The 13,337-nt window shown below is 47.8% G+C and overlaps 1 protein-coding gene across 1 annotated transcript; it reads left to right on the top strand.

The window, feature by feature from the left end:
- The first annotated feature begins 938 nt into the window (after nt 1-938).
- LOC135822448 (tubulin alpha-1 chain-like) lies at nt 939-7,290 on the top strand. The gene is made up of 7 exons (XM_065335215.1): nt 939-1,105; nt 1,280-1,502; nt 2,403-2,551; nt 3,041-3,193; nt 3,634-3,823; nt 5,449-5,786; nt 6,431-7,290. The coding sequence occupies exons 1-7, from the start codon at nt 1,103-1,105 to the stop codon at nt 6,731-6,733; spliced, it is 1,359 nt and encodes a 452-aa protein (XP_065191287.1). The 5' UTR covers nt 939-1,102; the 3' UTR covers nt 6,734-7,290.
- Nucleotides 7,291-13,337: the final 6,047 nt, after the last annotated feature.

The following is a 13,337-nucleotide window of genomic DNA, read 5'->3' on the forward strand; positions in this document are numbered from 1 at the left end:
AAAGGCTAAGCGTCGTGCGTATGAGCAGCGCCTGAGGGAGGTGGAGCATTCCAGCTTTGTCCCCGCCATCTTCTCGACCACCGGAGGCATGGGAAAGCATGGTGCTTCGCTCTACAAACGCATCGCCTCTCTCCTCGCTGCCAAGACTGGGGAGCCATACAGCATCACCCTAGCTGCCATCCGCTGCCAGATTGGCTGGTCCGTTCAGCGCTGATGTGCTTGCGTGGTGCACGCAAGGCATTCTTACCAGCAATGGCCTCAGACTCGGCAGCGCTTGTTGTTGCTGAAGCAAGAATCTCAGCTTGAGGCTTACATTATTATTATTAGGCCAAACTAAAGAAGGTGTGTGGTTCGACTAACATGGACATTTTTTTTACGGGCGGGCGGGCGGATTTTTTTTTTTTTAATATATTTTTTAGTACATGTAAATACACTGTACTGAGCTTTAGACACCCAGTACATCGGCATTGTTACGCAGTGTTATGCCATACATGTTGTATAAAGGGACCAATACCACTGTCACTGACTGTACCACATCTATGTCACTATGGGCCGTACGGCGTGTGGACTGTCACCTGACTCTACTCTGTGCGCATGCGGAGACTGCGGACTGCGGCGCGGACTGCGGAGTGCATACCTAGTACCTGGTAATCATGGTAATAATTATAAATATCGACTGCGCGCGCCGCCAAAAAAAGCCACATGACAGCCTAGGTCCTGAGCTGATTGGCCAGTTCAAACATGAAGGTATCACATCCGGTTCCCGCGGTCGCAACTGAGCAAACGACCAGCACAAAGCACACAGATTTTGCAGACTGCACGCACTGCACTGACTGGCGCAACACTGAGTCTGCACTAGCGCCTAAGTAAGATGCCGCCCCAGCTGAATGCAACGGCAACGGCTATCTAATCGAGTCACGCCGAGCACCACTACAACCGTGCACTAGCACTTCTTTTTCACACTGCAAACAGAAACAGGTCTTGCTCTCACTTCTTGGTGTGGATTTCGGGTGGCTGCTTGCAGAAGTTCTTCACTTGCTTCTTGTGAGCCATACGCGATTGATCCCAGATCTAACCTTCATATATCTCAAGATCTCAAAAAATGGTGAGGAAACTTTCATTTGGAGCGATAATGTGGGCGGCATATGTGCCATCTTGCATTCCTTGCTGCAAACAAACGCGTTTGTTTTGAGCCGTCTGATTCCGACTTTGAACCTTCTCGCCTTCTCTTGTGGTGTGCATGTGTGCATTTGGGGCATGCTGTCACTTCAATGTCCAGCGTGAGGTAATTTCGATCCATGTTGGGCAGGCAGGTTGCCAAATGGGCAATGCCTGCTGGGAGCTGTACTGCTTGGAGCACGGCATACAGCCTGATGGCATCATGCCTGGTGATGAGTCCGTGGGCAAAGAAGACGACTCCTACAACACCTTCTTCAGCGAAACTGGTGGCGGTCGGCATGTCCCGAGAGCGGTCTTCGTGGATCTGGAAGAGACCGTGATAGGTATGGACAGCTTGTGGCTTTGGTTCTGGTCGCGGGTCACTAGTGTACATCATGACTTTCATGTCAAACTATGTTTTTTTTCTATTGCTGAAGAGTAGATGTACATAATTGTATAATGTACTTTCACCTCGGGGTCATTCAGTAGATTTGTGGATGTAAAGCGTATACTCGAAGCAGGGTTCTAGCCAGGTAAAAATAGTGTGTGTGTGGGGGGGGGGGGGGGGCAAGGGAAACATTTACCCTGTAATCCACATTTTCTCCATTTTCCCAAACTGTCTTGCGACACAAAATGTGCAAGTGTGCCTTTATGAGCCCTCTGTTAGTGACTATCGACTGCATTTTTCGTTGCCTGAAACAACACAAAAATCGACAAAAGAGTGTGTGGGGGGGGGGGTGTGCAGTCAATAATACATACATGTACATGTGTGTACGCACTTCCTCATCGTGCATATTGAAGCTGTGCGCCAGTCAAGACCCTACTACGAGGGTTGGAAGCAGACGTTATGGGATAGATTGGCGCAATGAAAACGTACAGTAGTATCAAGCGCACATAATACTGAAAGAGTGTGCAACTCCGTCTGACTTTGCCGGCATGTTATGGCGTGTGCCAGCAGCAAAACCTCGCATCATGGTGCGTTGGTTGTTCTTGTACTTATCCACGCGTGCATGAACATCGGGCTGCAGCAGAATTTCCAGGCTAGGGATGGAGGGATGGAGCGGGAGAATGGTAAATATGGCAAGGTGCTGGTGTATGATCTCCAGATTGCATTGCCCTCTCTGTCATGCCCGTTTCACCAGGATCTCTCCCTTTGCCAAAGTCATTCAGTGGTTGTATACCGATTGATTCTGATCCCATTTTTTGTTCTGGTAATTTCTTGTGCTCTTTTTTTCCTACGTCAGATGAGATTCGGCGTGGCGCATACCGCTCCTTGTTCCACCCGAATCAACTGATCACTGGCCAAGAGGATGCGGCAAACAACTATGCGCGTGGCCATTACACCGTGGGCCGCATCAAGATTGACGAGACCCTGGACAACATCAGGAGAATTGTACGCCCAGTGGTTTGTGTGCCGTTCCATGCATACCGTCGCTGTTCTGTGCAGCGCAGGCTGTGCTCTTTGTTTGGTGTGGCAGGGTGTTTCCTGGGCAGTTTCCGACTTTGTTACATGTGACTTACTGCCAGGAATTGTTCACCGCAAGAAGGATTACACCTGATGGGGCAGTGGTATTTAGGGCTTGTGTCCAGGAACTCACAGAATGCATGGTAGAGAATATATTGTTGCTCACGCTTGGTCATCTGTTCTATTCCCGTGGCTGCACTGTCAATTCATTGAGATCTTTCTCACCCCGGTGTGTGCTTGCAACAGCTCATTTGACTACTTGTTCTTATGTTTGCACTGGTGTGGCTTGCTGCTGCTGCTGCTGCTGCTGCTGCTGATGATGATGTGTGTGTGTGTGTGTGTGTGTGCGCTCGCGCGAGTGATTTCGTTTCACCCTGCTAACATACTATTGTACTTAATGAATATTGCTGTGCTCAGGCCGACAACTGCAGTGGCTTGCAGGGTTTCCTCATCTTCCACTCGTTTGGCGGTGGCACCGGCTCAGGGTTTGCTTCTCTGCTGATGGAACGCCTCTCCGTTGATTACGGCAAGAAGTCAAAGCTGGAGTTTGCCGTCTATCCTGCACCACAGGTCAGTTGACTCTAACTGACAAGTGAGATGTACATGCAGCTGCTAAAGTCAGATAGACTTGCGGTTTCAAATTTATTGGTTATTTCTAGATTAGAACTGCGTCGGTTTTCATCAAACCTTTGAGGTGCGTCCACCAACAACTTGCATGAGCTGCCACTGAGAGCACTGTCCCCGAGCTTGCTTGTGACAAAGTTGTGCCCAGGTAACAGAGGAGGATACTCAGTCTGCAATGATCTAGAAATTGGTGCACGTGCTTTCATATTGTGTCCAACTAGTACGTTACGCCTCAGGGGAAAGAAAACTGAAAGGTCAAATCCAATGCTTGCTAGCGTGTGGTGGCCCACACTGCTTGAAGCATCATCCATCACATTTGGTCTGGCGGTCATTGGATGTTCTGTTCTGATTGAGCGGAGTGCTGTCCTCGTTGTTTCTGGTGCTAGATTTCATCAGCCGTCGTTGAGCCGTACAACACCGTGTTGACAACGCACACCACGCTCGAGCATTCCGACTGTGCATTCATGGTGGACAACGAGGCTATCTACGACATCTGCAAGAGGGAGCTAGGCGTTGATCGTCCCAGCTACTCGCATCTGAACCGCCTGATCGCCCAGGTGGTGTCCTCCATCACGGGTAAGGCATGATGCGGTGCACGTGGTAGTACTCTGCAGTTGTGAGACTCAGCAGTGTTGCATGGAAAACACTTATACTCAGGCCGGGTGTCGGACACGCCATGGTCACTACGATATTGACCGTACCACTCTTTGTCCCGGGTACAGGTCTACACTCGTTAGTAGACAATCCGAGGTTCAATTGTTTGTCTTATAACGAGTATTCTCTACTACCGTATTATCTCTAATATAAGCACGGTCCTTTATTTTTTCAATGTACCTCCGCCCCGTGCTATTAATGGAGACGTTCCTTTATTGGATACTGTTCCATTATTATTTCAACCTGATTTCAGAGGCTTGTTGCCATGCCAAATTCATGTCAGACACACACATTTTAGGGTTTTTTCGCCGCCACATAATAATGAATTTACACAGTGTGCTTATAATGGAGACTGAGCACTTTATTTTTTGAATGCCGCCCCAAGGTGTTCTATTATTGGAGACTGTGCTTATATTAGAGATAATACGGTATCCGGACTTGTATGTACACTTCTCGGGCGCCAGGGATTTTTGGACCGGTGTCTACTAATAAGGTTTGTCTTGTACCCGATGTCGTACTAACGAGAGTAGACCTGTACCCTGTGAATCAAATGAAATGCATCGATATGGGCTCTAACTTCCGAAATATTTCAGAGGAGCCACCCCAACCCCGTGAGTAAATTGTACAAGGTCATTTAACCCTTTACTGTCCGATTAAAATGTATACAAGCCCACGCAACCACAAAATCTGAAACTAAAATTAGACGTAACTTTGGTTTGAATTTGACGATTTCCACGATCTTGGGCATCCTGGAAAGGTCTTGACGAGACGAACGCATTGAGCCCACACTCGGCGCCACAGGATGCACTGGTCCAGCGCTGCAAGCCAGGGAACGCGCAAAAGCGCTGAGCTCACGCTCGAGATCGAACTCAATCCACCATGTCACCCCTGTTGCTCGTATCGAGCTCAAATATTTTCGTAGAGACTCCCGGGAACCTACTTTTGAATTTGAATCGGTGTAGCCTTGCCAACAGGTGACGTAAACAGGGAAAATCCCAGCCGTCGACATGCGCGTCGCGCTCTGAACGCACATTTCCCGGGACCAGAATTACGAGTGCGATAACTCAGCAGCCGCACTTCGTATCGCTTCGGGAATTGTTCGAGGCGACAGCTGAGACTTTTCTCTTCGACCTACATATTTCGATCTCTCCAAAAGACCTAGATTTGAGCAAGTTACGATAATTTCAAAATGCCTACCCCATCGATCCCATTGGATCGATGCTTGTATGTACGGACAGTAAAGGGTTAATCAGCGCTTTGCAAGCTCTGTCATTGTACATGTATTTGCACTGTTTTTGCTGCGTGATTCAACACGTGGTTTCTGGGCTGTTCACGTAACTTTGTATTGTCCAGTCTATTTGCGCAGTAGAACATGTGCGTATTAGAATACGAGGGATAGTAAAACACGCAAGTTTGCGCTCGCATGTGTGTGTGTGTGTGTGTGTGTGTGTGTGTGTGTGTGTGTGTGTGCGTGCGCGCTCTCACATTTGTGTGTGTGCATATTAATTGATGTGCGTATCTGTGCACGCTGTTGTTGTAATGCTCAGCATCATTGCGATTCGATGGTGCCCTGAACGTTGATCTGACCGAGTTCCAGACTAACCTCGTTCCATACCCGCGCATCCACTTCCCGCTCGTTTCGTATGCGCCGATCATCAGCCCCGAGAAAGCAATGCACGAGAATATGTCAATCTACGACTTGTCCAAGAGCTGCTTTGAGGGCAACAACCACATGGTGAAGTGCGACCCACGTCACGGCAAGTACATGTCCTGTTGCTTGCTGTACCGCGGCGATGTTGTGCCCAAGGACGTCAACGATGCGATCACCAGGATCAAGGGCCAGCGGAACATTCAGTTTGTTGACTGGTGCCCCACAGGCTTCAAGGTGAGCGGCGCTGGCACTCCAGAGCCACATGTCATTAGCACGAGTACCTGTATGGCTTCCTCAATAGGGTGAAGATTACTAGTATGCTGCCGACTTGGAACTGTGTTCACCGTTTCCGTTGAAGTACTGGGAGAGCACCTCACCACTTGGACTCCCTTTGTGGCCGTGTTTCGGAGAGGAACGGACGGGTTGGTCCTCTGTGTAGCATCAGAAGTTCCACACAAGAACAGTAGACCCTGTGTTACCCTAGTACACTCCAGCTCTTACACAGTATTGACCTTTAATAGTAGCACTGATTTCCCTCAAGTATGCTCACCATAATATGCTAGGGATGCAGTGAATGCATACAAGTGCAGGAGTCCATGGTAATATCCCCGAATTCTGACTAAATTGCTTTGAAATCATACTTTCTGCTGTTCTCCATGGAACCAGCCAGGTGACCACCAGCAATTAGAAAAATATGCACAGATTATTCCAGGGAAATTCCCGATTATGCCCGAAACATGCAACACCCTGATGTTTCCAGAGTTTGTGCCAGCACAGCCTATCGAGAAATAGGGTGATCTGACGGTACTTCACCGCAATGCTGGAAAGCGCGGTGCTTGCTTTTAAGTTGGCGAATATGCCTTTGTGTACATGTGTAGGTTGGAATCAACTACCAGGCAGCAACCGCTGTGGAGGGCAGTGAGCTGGCTCGAACAAAGAGGTCGGTGTGCATGCTGTCCAACACGACCGCCATTGCCGAAGCGTGGCAGCGCGTTGATCACAAGTTCGACCTGATGTACGCCAAGCGTGCCTTTGTCCACTGGTACGTCGGCGAAGGCATGGAAGAAGGAGAGTTCAGCGAGGCACGCGAGGACTTGGCTGCGCTGGAGAAGGACTACGAAGAGGTGGGCAGCGATACTGCTGCTGCGGACGGCGACGATGATGCTGACGCAGAGTACTAGAGTTGCACTGGCAGGTGTCCTGTGCGCTTGGCTGCTCGCCTGTAGCCCTGTAGGGAATTATGTGTGCGGTGCGTTATGTACTAATGATGCATGTTCCGAGGGCTGAGGCAAGCGCAGCCGTTGAGTGCATTCCAGGAGCGCTCGTACACAGCACACAGCTGAACTTGTGTCATCCTATGAGTACATCTGGAGACGATCTGCTCTTCCAGCAACATACCACCGCGTGCCTGCACACACACACGCACGCACTTTTTTTTAGTTTGTTTGCTTTTGCGCGTGCCTCGTTTTCTCCCTCAGCGCTCTCATACGGACCGCTGGCATCTGGCAGAGATTTAGAATCACCACCGACTGCCAAGCGCTGATTTCTCCCTTTCTACCTGTTCTACCACCCCTGCCTGGACTAGCCTGTTCTACCCCTGCCTGACTAGCCTTTGCACATTTTTTAGACAATATACCTGACTTATGAGCAGTTATGACCAGCGGACATATTCTAGGGACCAATTATGATTTATTTTGCCAACTGCATGTAACTCTGCTAAACAGGAGACTAAAGCCTACAGTCAGTTTCAAAAAGATTAGCAATCCTGGCGATCGCCCGGGGAGTTTGCCGTTTTACCGTATGCGCGCTCGAGAGCTGGCTGGAAAAACTCACTGTGAACTCGAAGAAATAATCCGCGCGAAAGCATGAAAAATGATAACTCACTCACGTTGGTACATGTACGTCTGGTTTACAACAAACGAGTTCTTCCTCGTATCGACATGGAGTCAGAGAGGACATGTCGAAAGTGTGGTAAATGTTGACGAGCGGGATGGGTCCCAATTCGTTTCGTGCCCAATTTCTTTGAGCTGCGATGCAATTTACTCTCACGATGTGACGAAAACGACATCGACACAGACTCATTCCCAAGGACATGACTTGGCAAAGCTATCCGTGGGACTTCGACGACATTTTGAGAAAAGCAGACACCTGTGAAAGCTGATAGAAGACGGCGTTGACTCCTAAATTCAAATAAATTGGCGATCTTGAAATACTGAAATACATGTAATTCTCAAAGAGAAAACGATTGATCGATGTGCCGTTGAATTCAACAACACTAGCTGCAGCGCAATGACTTCCGTGTTCACTCACACCGTTTCAGTGTTGTGGGTGTGTTCACATGGCGTGAAGCAGTCAAGTGTCAGTAAGTTCGGCAGGAAACGCGAGCTCCAACAACAACAAGTCGTTTGGCGCAGCCACCTTCTTTGGCTTGTACTTTTTGTACCAGCGTGACCACCAAAACTATGAAAAAAAAGTTTGACTTGAAGATAGTTTGGGATTTGAACTCACAACTTCATGGCCAGCAGACAGCATTCATAACCACAAGGCCAAAAAGGAAAGGATAAATCGTGGGTTTTGATAAAAAATCGATACTGACATCCAGGGCAAATTGTAAACCATGGGAAAAGGCCGGAAACCTGGCCGAAATTCTGAATCCTTAACGGCTGGTCCAATTGTTCCGAAACCTTCACAGAACAATTTGCCGTGTCCTAACAAGCCATTCTATGTACTTTGTTGTCCAAATTTCCCTTATCTTCGTACTTTTTAGGACCAAAACCTGATTGCTAATCTTTTTGGTACTGATAAGTGATATAGTGCAATGAGTTTTCCCCTTCTAATAGTAATACTGGTGATTTTCCAATGCGAAACAAAGAAAAAAAGATAAGAAGATAGCTACTGGTACGTGTGAATCGGGTGTGTCTGTGACTTTATGCGCGAGTATAAGTAATGTGAGTACACGGACTTGCGTCCCTACCCTAGGGTGATCTGTACTCAGACTGTAGTTCTCTGCCTTATAGTTATAGTTATACTGAAGTAGTTTACAACTAAGTGTTACTTGTTGCATAGTGTTCGCTTATCGATATATCCCCGGTCGCAGTGACCTCGTCTCGGAGTGTTGATGGCTGGGGCTTGGTTGTGCGCAAATCACACACGACTATTGTCCATGTTATCAAGACAAGAGTACATCACACCCCCCCCCCCATGTACTCTTCATGTTACGAAGTGATTTGCTCGCACATCCCCCACGCGAATAGGAGGCTATGCGTTCAGAACGCGACCGAGCCCCGGAGAAGAGAGAGAGTGTAAAACTAAAAGTGTGCATAAAGTCATAAACTCCAGGTCTACCCTCGTAGACAACCTCGGGGGTTTGATTTGGTTACTACTACAGTCCATTCATAAAAAAATGGGTCCTGGCTCTGGCGAGCTCCCGTATTTGGCGATTTTTCGTGATTTCATCGTACACAGTGCAGTGCTGCGAACTTTGAAATTTGAAAAAGGGTCCAAAAAGGGTGCCTGAACTGGGGTTCGAACCGCAGAATGCACTGTTGCAGGCGGGGTCAAACGGCCTGGATTTTGATGGTTTTTCCCAATTCAGTGCTTTTGGGGCAAAACCTGGCCGAAATCCTATTCTTGCTATGGCTTGCTTTTTGGACAAAAAAACTTCAGAAACATAATTGGAAGAGGATTCCATATGGGATTGCAGAAAAAAATTCTAAAAAAACTCAACGTTTGACCCATTTATGGCCAAAAGCTAGAAGTTCATTTTTTTCTGAATGGACTGTAAGTACTAGTAATTAATGTCATAATAACCATGATAACCGCCTAGGTGGTCATCATAACACTACAATGCCTACCACATCGATGATCTTTGCTCTCTCATCATTGGAAGTCCAGTACTACTACATGTAGTTCTTTACCCAGACATCAGTGGCCAGAAAGTATGCTTAGGCAGTTAGGTCCTAGATCCTTTTCCCCAGTCTTCCCTTGTCAGAGAAAGAGACAGAAAATCTACAGTTTGCAGGTGGCTGACCATTTGGACCATCGTCAAGAGGACCTGAAAAATAATGATTACTAACTTGACTGGTCCATCATGTCATGGAACTGGAAAGGGATGGATCATGTCATGACCATAAACGTTTACGCACTCTTTTTGTTGGCGCACGGACTGTTTGATGTCACTCAGTCATGCAGCTCAACTTTTTTTTGACAACTGACTCCGGCTCCGGAGAGAAATGTATTGTAGATATATCTACAGTGCATTTCAAAACTATAGACGCGTAGGGTTTTTGAAATATTTCAAATTTGGCTGGAACGTTTTGAGAATAGTTTTCGGAATATTGCTCAGGATCGCTCCACAATTAATAAGCGGGATTCACAGAAGCTTTTTTGCGATGCGACACGCGATGCGACGCGATCTGCGATGGATGCGTGCGATGCGAACTCGCGAAATACCATTCACAGAAGAAGTCAGCGATGCGACAAAGTTTTGCTGATTTGGGTACGTCACCATGATATTCGCGCGGTTTGACACAACTTGTAAAAATTTATAGGCAACTCTTGCACCTTTGTACAACTTTGCTGTAGAAAAGGTCAAAATCGTACACCAAATCGCTTGTCGCATCGCATCGCATCGCAAAAGTTGAGCCAAGCTCACTTCTGCGATGGCCCAGTTGCGGCAGTTGCGTGGGCCGCGACATGGCTGCGATTTGGGGTTTTCCCTGTTTCGCGCCTGTCGCATCGCGTATCGCATCACAAAAAAGCTTCTGTGAATCCCGCTTAAGGGGGGACGGGAGGTTCAGAGGGTCAAAAAATGAATTTCTGAGTTTTGAACTTTTTGCTATGGAATCTTGTCTTAGGATATTTGAAGCGCCAGAATTTCAAATTTGAGCGTAATCGGTTTAGTAGAAGTGGAGTTATGAGCTAAAGTATGTCGAGATAAATTTCAAATGTAAATACTCAAATGTTTACAATTGCCTAAATTTGTGATTTTGGTTTAGTCCAAAATCAAGCGTTTTTGATTCAACTTCGCCAGGTAAGCGACCCTGGCTTCTGTTTTTGTAGTCATGGAGAGCTGCCACGTGCTTCCTTGATCGCGTACGCGCGTATGACGTTCTACAGCGCCACGACGCCCACGCGAAGGAAAAAATCTTTGTTTTTTTGTTTGTGATCGTGAAAGTGAACAATTTTACATGGGGAACCGAAAGAGAAGCTCCAGCAGCTCTGGAAGTGGCCATAGGAGGAAGAAAAGGAGATACTACGCCCCAAAGCAGTCAAGCTCTGTACCAGTTGTGGAAGAAGGCACCGTTGAAGCGGCGCAGAGCGCTTCCTCTCGGAAGATTTCGTCGAGGCCAAAATGGCTTAGTGATATTATTATGATCATGGAATTTGAATCTGAGCTTGTGTGCTCGAGTGACAGTGATTCAGACGAGTCGTCCAGTGATAGCTGCCAGGAGTATGATGATGATGCGTTCTATCCTGATGTTGAGGAGTCTGTCTCTGGCTACAAGATCGTGGATTTACAGTGTCTCCAGGAACTGATGGATCAATTAAATTTACTGTCTGTAGGAAGTGCACGAAGGGAGACATGATCGTCAGTAACTGTCATGACACTGGACTTGGATCGACCCTGCGACTTCAATGCGCTTTGTGTGGACACAGTGGAAGTACGTCTCTGAGCAAGAAAATTTGCAGGAGCTATGATCTGAATTGACGATCTGTACTGGCGATGCGATGCATTGGACGTGGCCATGGTGGACTCCGAAAGTTTTGCGGCGTAATGAATTTTCCTGCTCCTGTAACGGAGAAAGCGTACCGCAGCCACCAGGAAGTTGTCCTTGCTGCAGCCGTAAAGCTAGCTGAAACTGACATGGTTCAATCCGCAGCTGAGTTGCGTGCCATGACAGATTCCACCCACGTCGCAGTGACGTTCGACGGCACTTGGATGCGCAGGGGATAATTCGTCGCTGTATGGTGTGTTCGCGTACATCTCCTTCCAGAGCGGCCGTGTACTGGACATCACAGTGAAGGGTCGATACTGTCACGAATGTAAGATCTGGACTGAGAAGAAGCGAAGTGGTGCAATCACGGAGGAAGCCTTTTCAACCTGGCTGGATAATCACAAGTGCAGCATAAACACAGCGGCATCTGCACCCGGTATGGAGAGTGAAGCTGCGTGCGATATTTGGCAGCGGTCTGTGGGCACACGCGGAGGCCTCATAAGAACCCTCTCCCAAAGGCTGTGTTCGAAGTCGTGAAGCCCATCTACATGCAGCTGTCCGAACGAAGTCTGCTGGAGCGCTGCCAGATGGGTGCAACGCAGAATGCGAACGAGTCGTTCAACAACGTCATTTGGAGAATGTGTCCGAAGGAAGGCTTCTGCTCCGTCGACACCGTTCAGCTGGCAAGTAGTTTGGCAGTGCTCAACTTCAACAACGGCGCTATCACCTTGCTCAGTGTGCTGAAAGAGTGTGGATGCATTGATGGCAATCACACGAAGGCAGCGCTTGAGCTAGAAGACCAATGGCGTGTGAAGAAGTCCCTCCGCAAGTCATCAGCAGTGGAAAAGGAGAGCAGGAAAAGGAGAAGGAGGCAGAGGAAAGGCTGGGAGGAGACCACTATTGAGAAAGAGGGCACTACATATGACAAAGGTGGTTTCTGAATGGCAACTTCAGGTCAGATATGTGAAAATATTTCAGTAGCACTCCACTATCAGTCCTTTTTATGTAATTTTTAGGTGCATTTTTCACTGATTTTAGGGGTATTATGGGCACTCCGCGCAGTTTTGTAGAAATGCTGTACATATCTTGTATGTAAAAGTATATATTTTCTGGTTCTGTACGGTCCATTCTAGATCCGTTGCCTTCTTAGGACACAAGATCTTCTGTTAGAAACAAAATAATGGACCTTGAACTTCAGTCAAGTTATCTTGCGCACGTGCATTGTTATTTCAAGGCTGCAGTGGCACACCATGGGAACTGTAATCGCATTGTGCTTAGGCAACAGCCCTAGCCCCTTGGTACCTGATCATTTTGCAGTGTTATGTGTTTATCTTCAAGTGACCATGTTTGAGAAAAACTGCGCAGAAATCATGCCCGGCTATCGCATTTTTTCCAAAATTGCTTTCCTGCATTTCTCCATGATACCAGTATACTTTCCACAGTTCTTGGTTGCAATGTCGTCAGTGGATGTCAAGGAACATATACTGAAAATTTGAAGGAATTCTGATGTTTGAGTGCTGAGATTCAAGCGAATTTATAACGGGCACCGCAATATGGCCAGCGAACCTCCCGTCCCCCCTTAAAGGGGAAGTATACCCTAAAATCAAATTTTCACCAGTTGTAGTCTTCGGGGTGCTGAGTCGAATGGTCTTGGTCCGAGGAAGCTGCGACGCTCCCTTCCTACTTGAATCCCAATCGAACTCGCGCACTTCCACCGAAACTGGGTGACTGCGCCCTACTAGATGGGGATTTGTATGCAAAATGTCACTAAAAGCGCCATTTCGTTCTTATAAAAGCACGGATGACCGCGATTGGCCCATATGTTGTAGTCCTTTGGACGCTGAGTCGACTGGTTTTGGTCCGAAAAGGCTGCGATGCAGCGTTCCTCCTTTATTCCCAATCGAACATGGTTGAACAAGCGGTCACGTGCTCCTGCGTACGCCAGTCACCTGGTCACCATGCCTGCAGGGTACAACTTACTAGCCTGTTTGACCTTTTTTGGGTGCAGTCCTGTCACTCGAGTTGAACCCGAGTTGAACCTTGGTGTGAAAGTTGTCGCCTGCTGGCG

The sequence above is a fragment of the Sycon ciliatum genome, chromosome 8, assembly GCF_964019385.1.
Source record: "Sycon ciliatum chromosome 8, ocSycCili1.1, whole genome shotgun sequence".
Taxonomy (NCBI): Eukaryota; Metazoa; Porifera; class Calcarea; order Leucosolenida; family Sycettidae; genus Sycon; species Sycon ciliatum.

Excerpts from the sequence above, each read along its gene's own strand:
- LOC135822448 (XM_065335215.1), top strand. Across the intron at positions 2,552-3,040 it reads TGGACAACATCAGGAGAATT|GCCGACAACTGCAGTGGCTT; the intron begins GTACGCCCAGTG and ends TGCTGTGCTCAG. Across the intron at positions 3,824-5,448 it reads GGTGGTGTCCTCCATCACGG|CATCATTGCGATTCGATGGT; the intron begins GTAAGGCATGAT and ends TGTAATGCTCAG.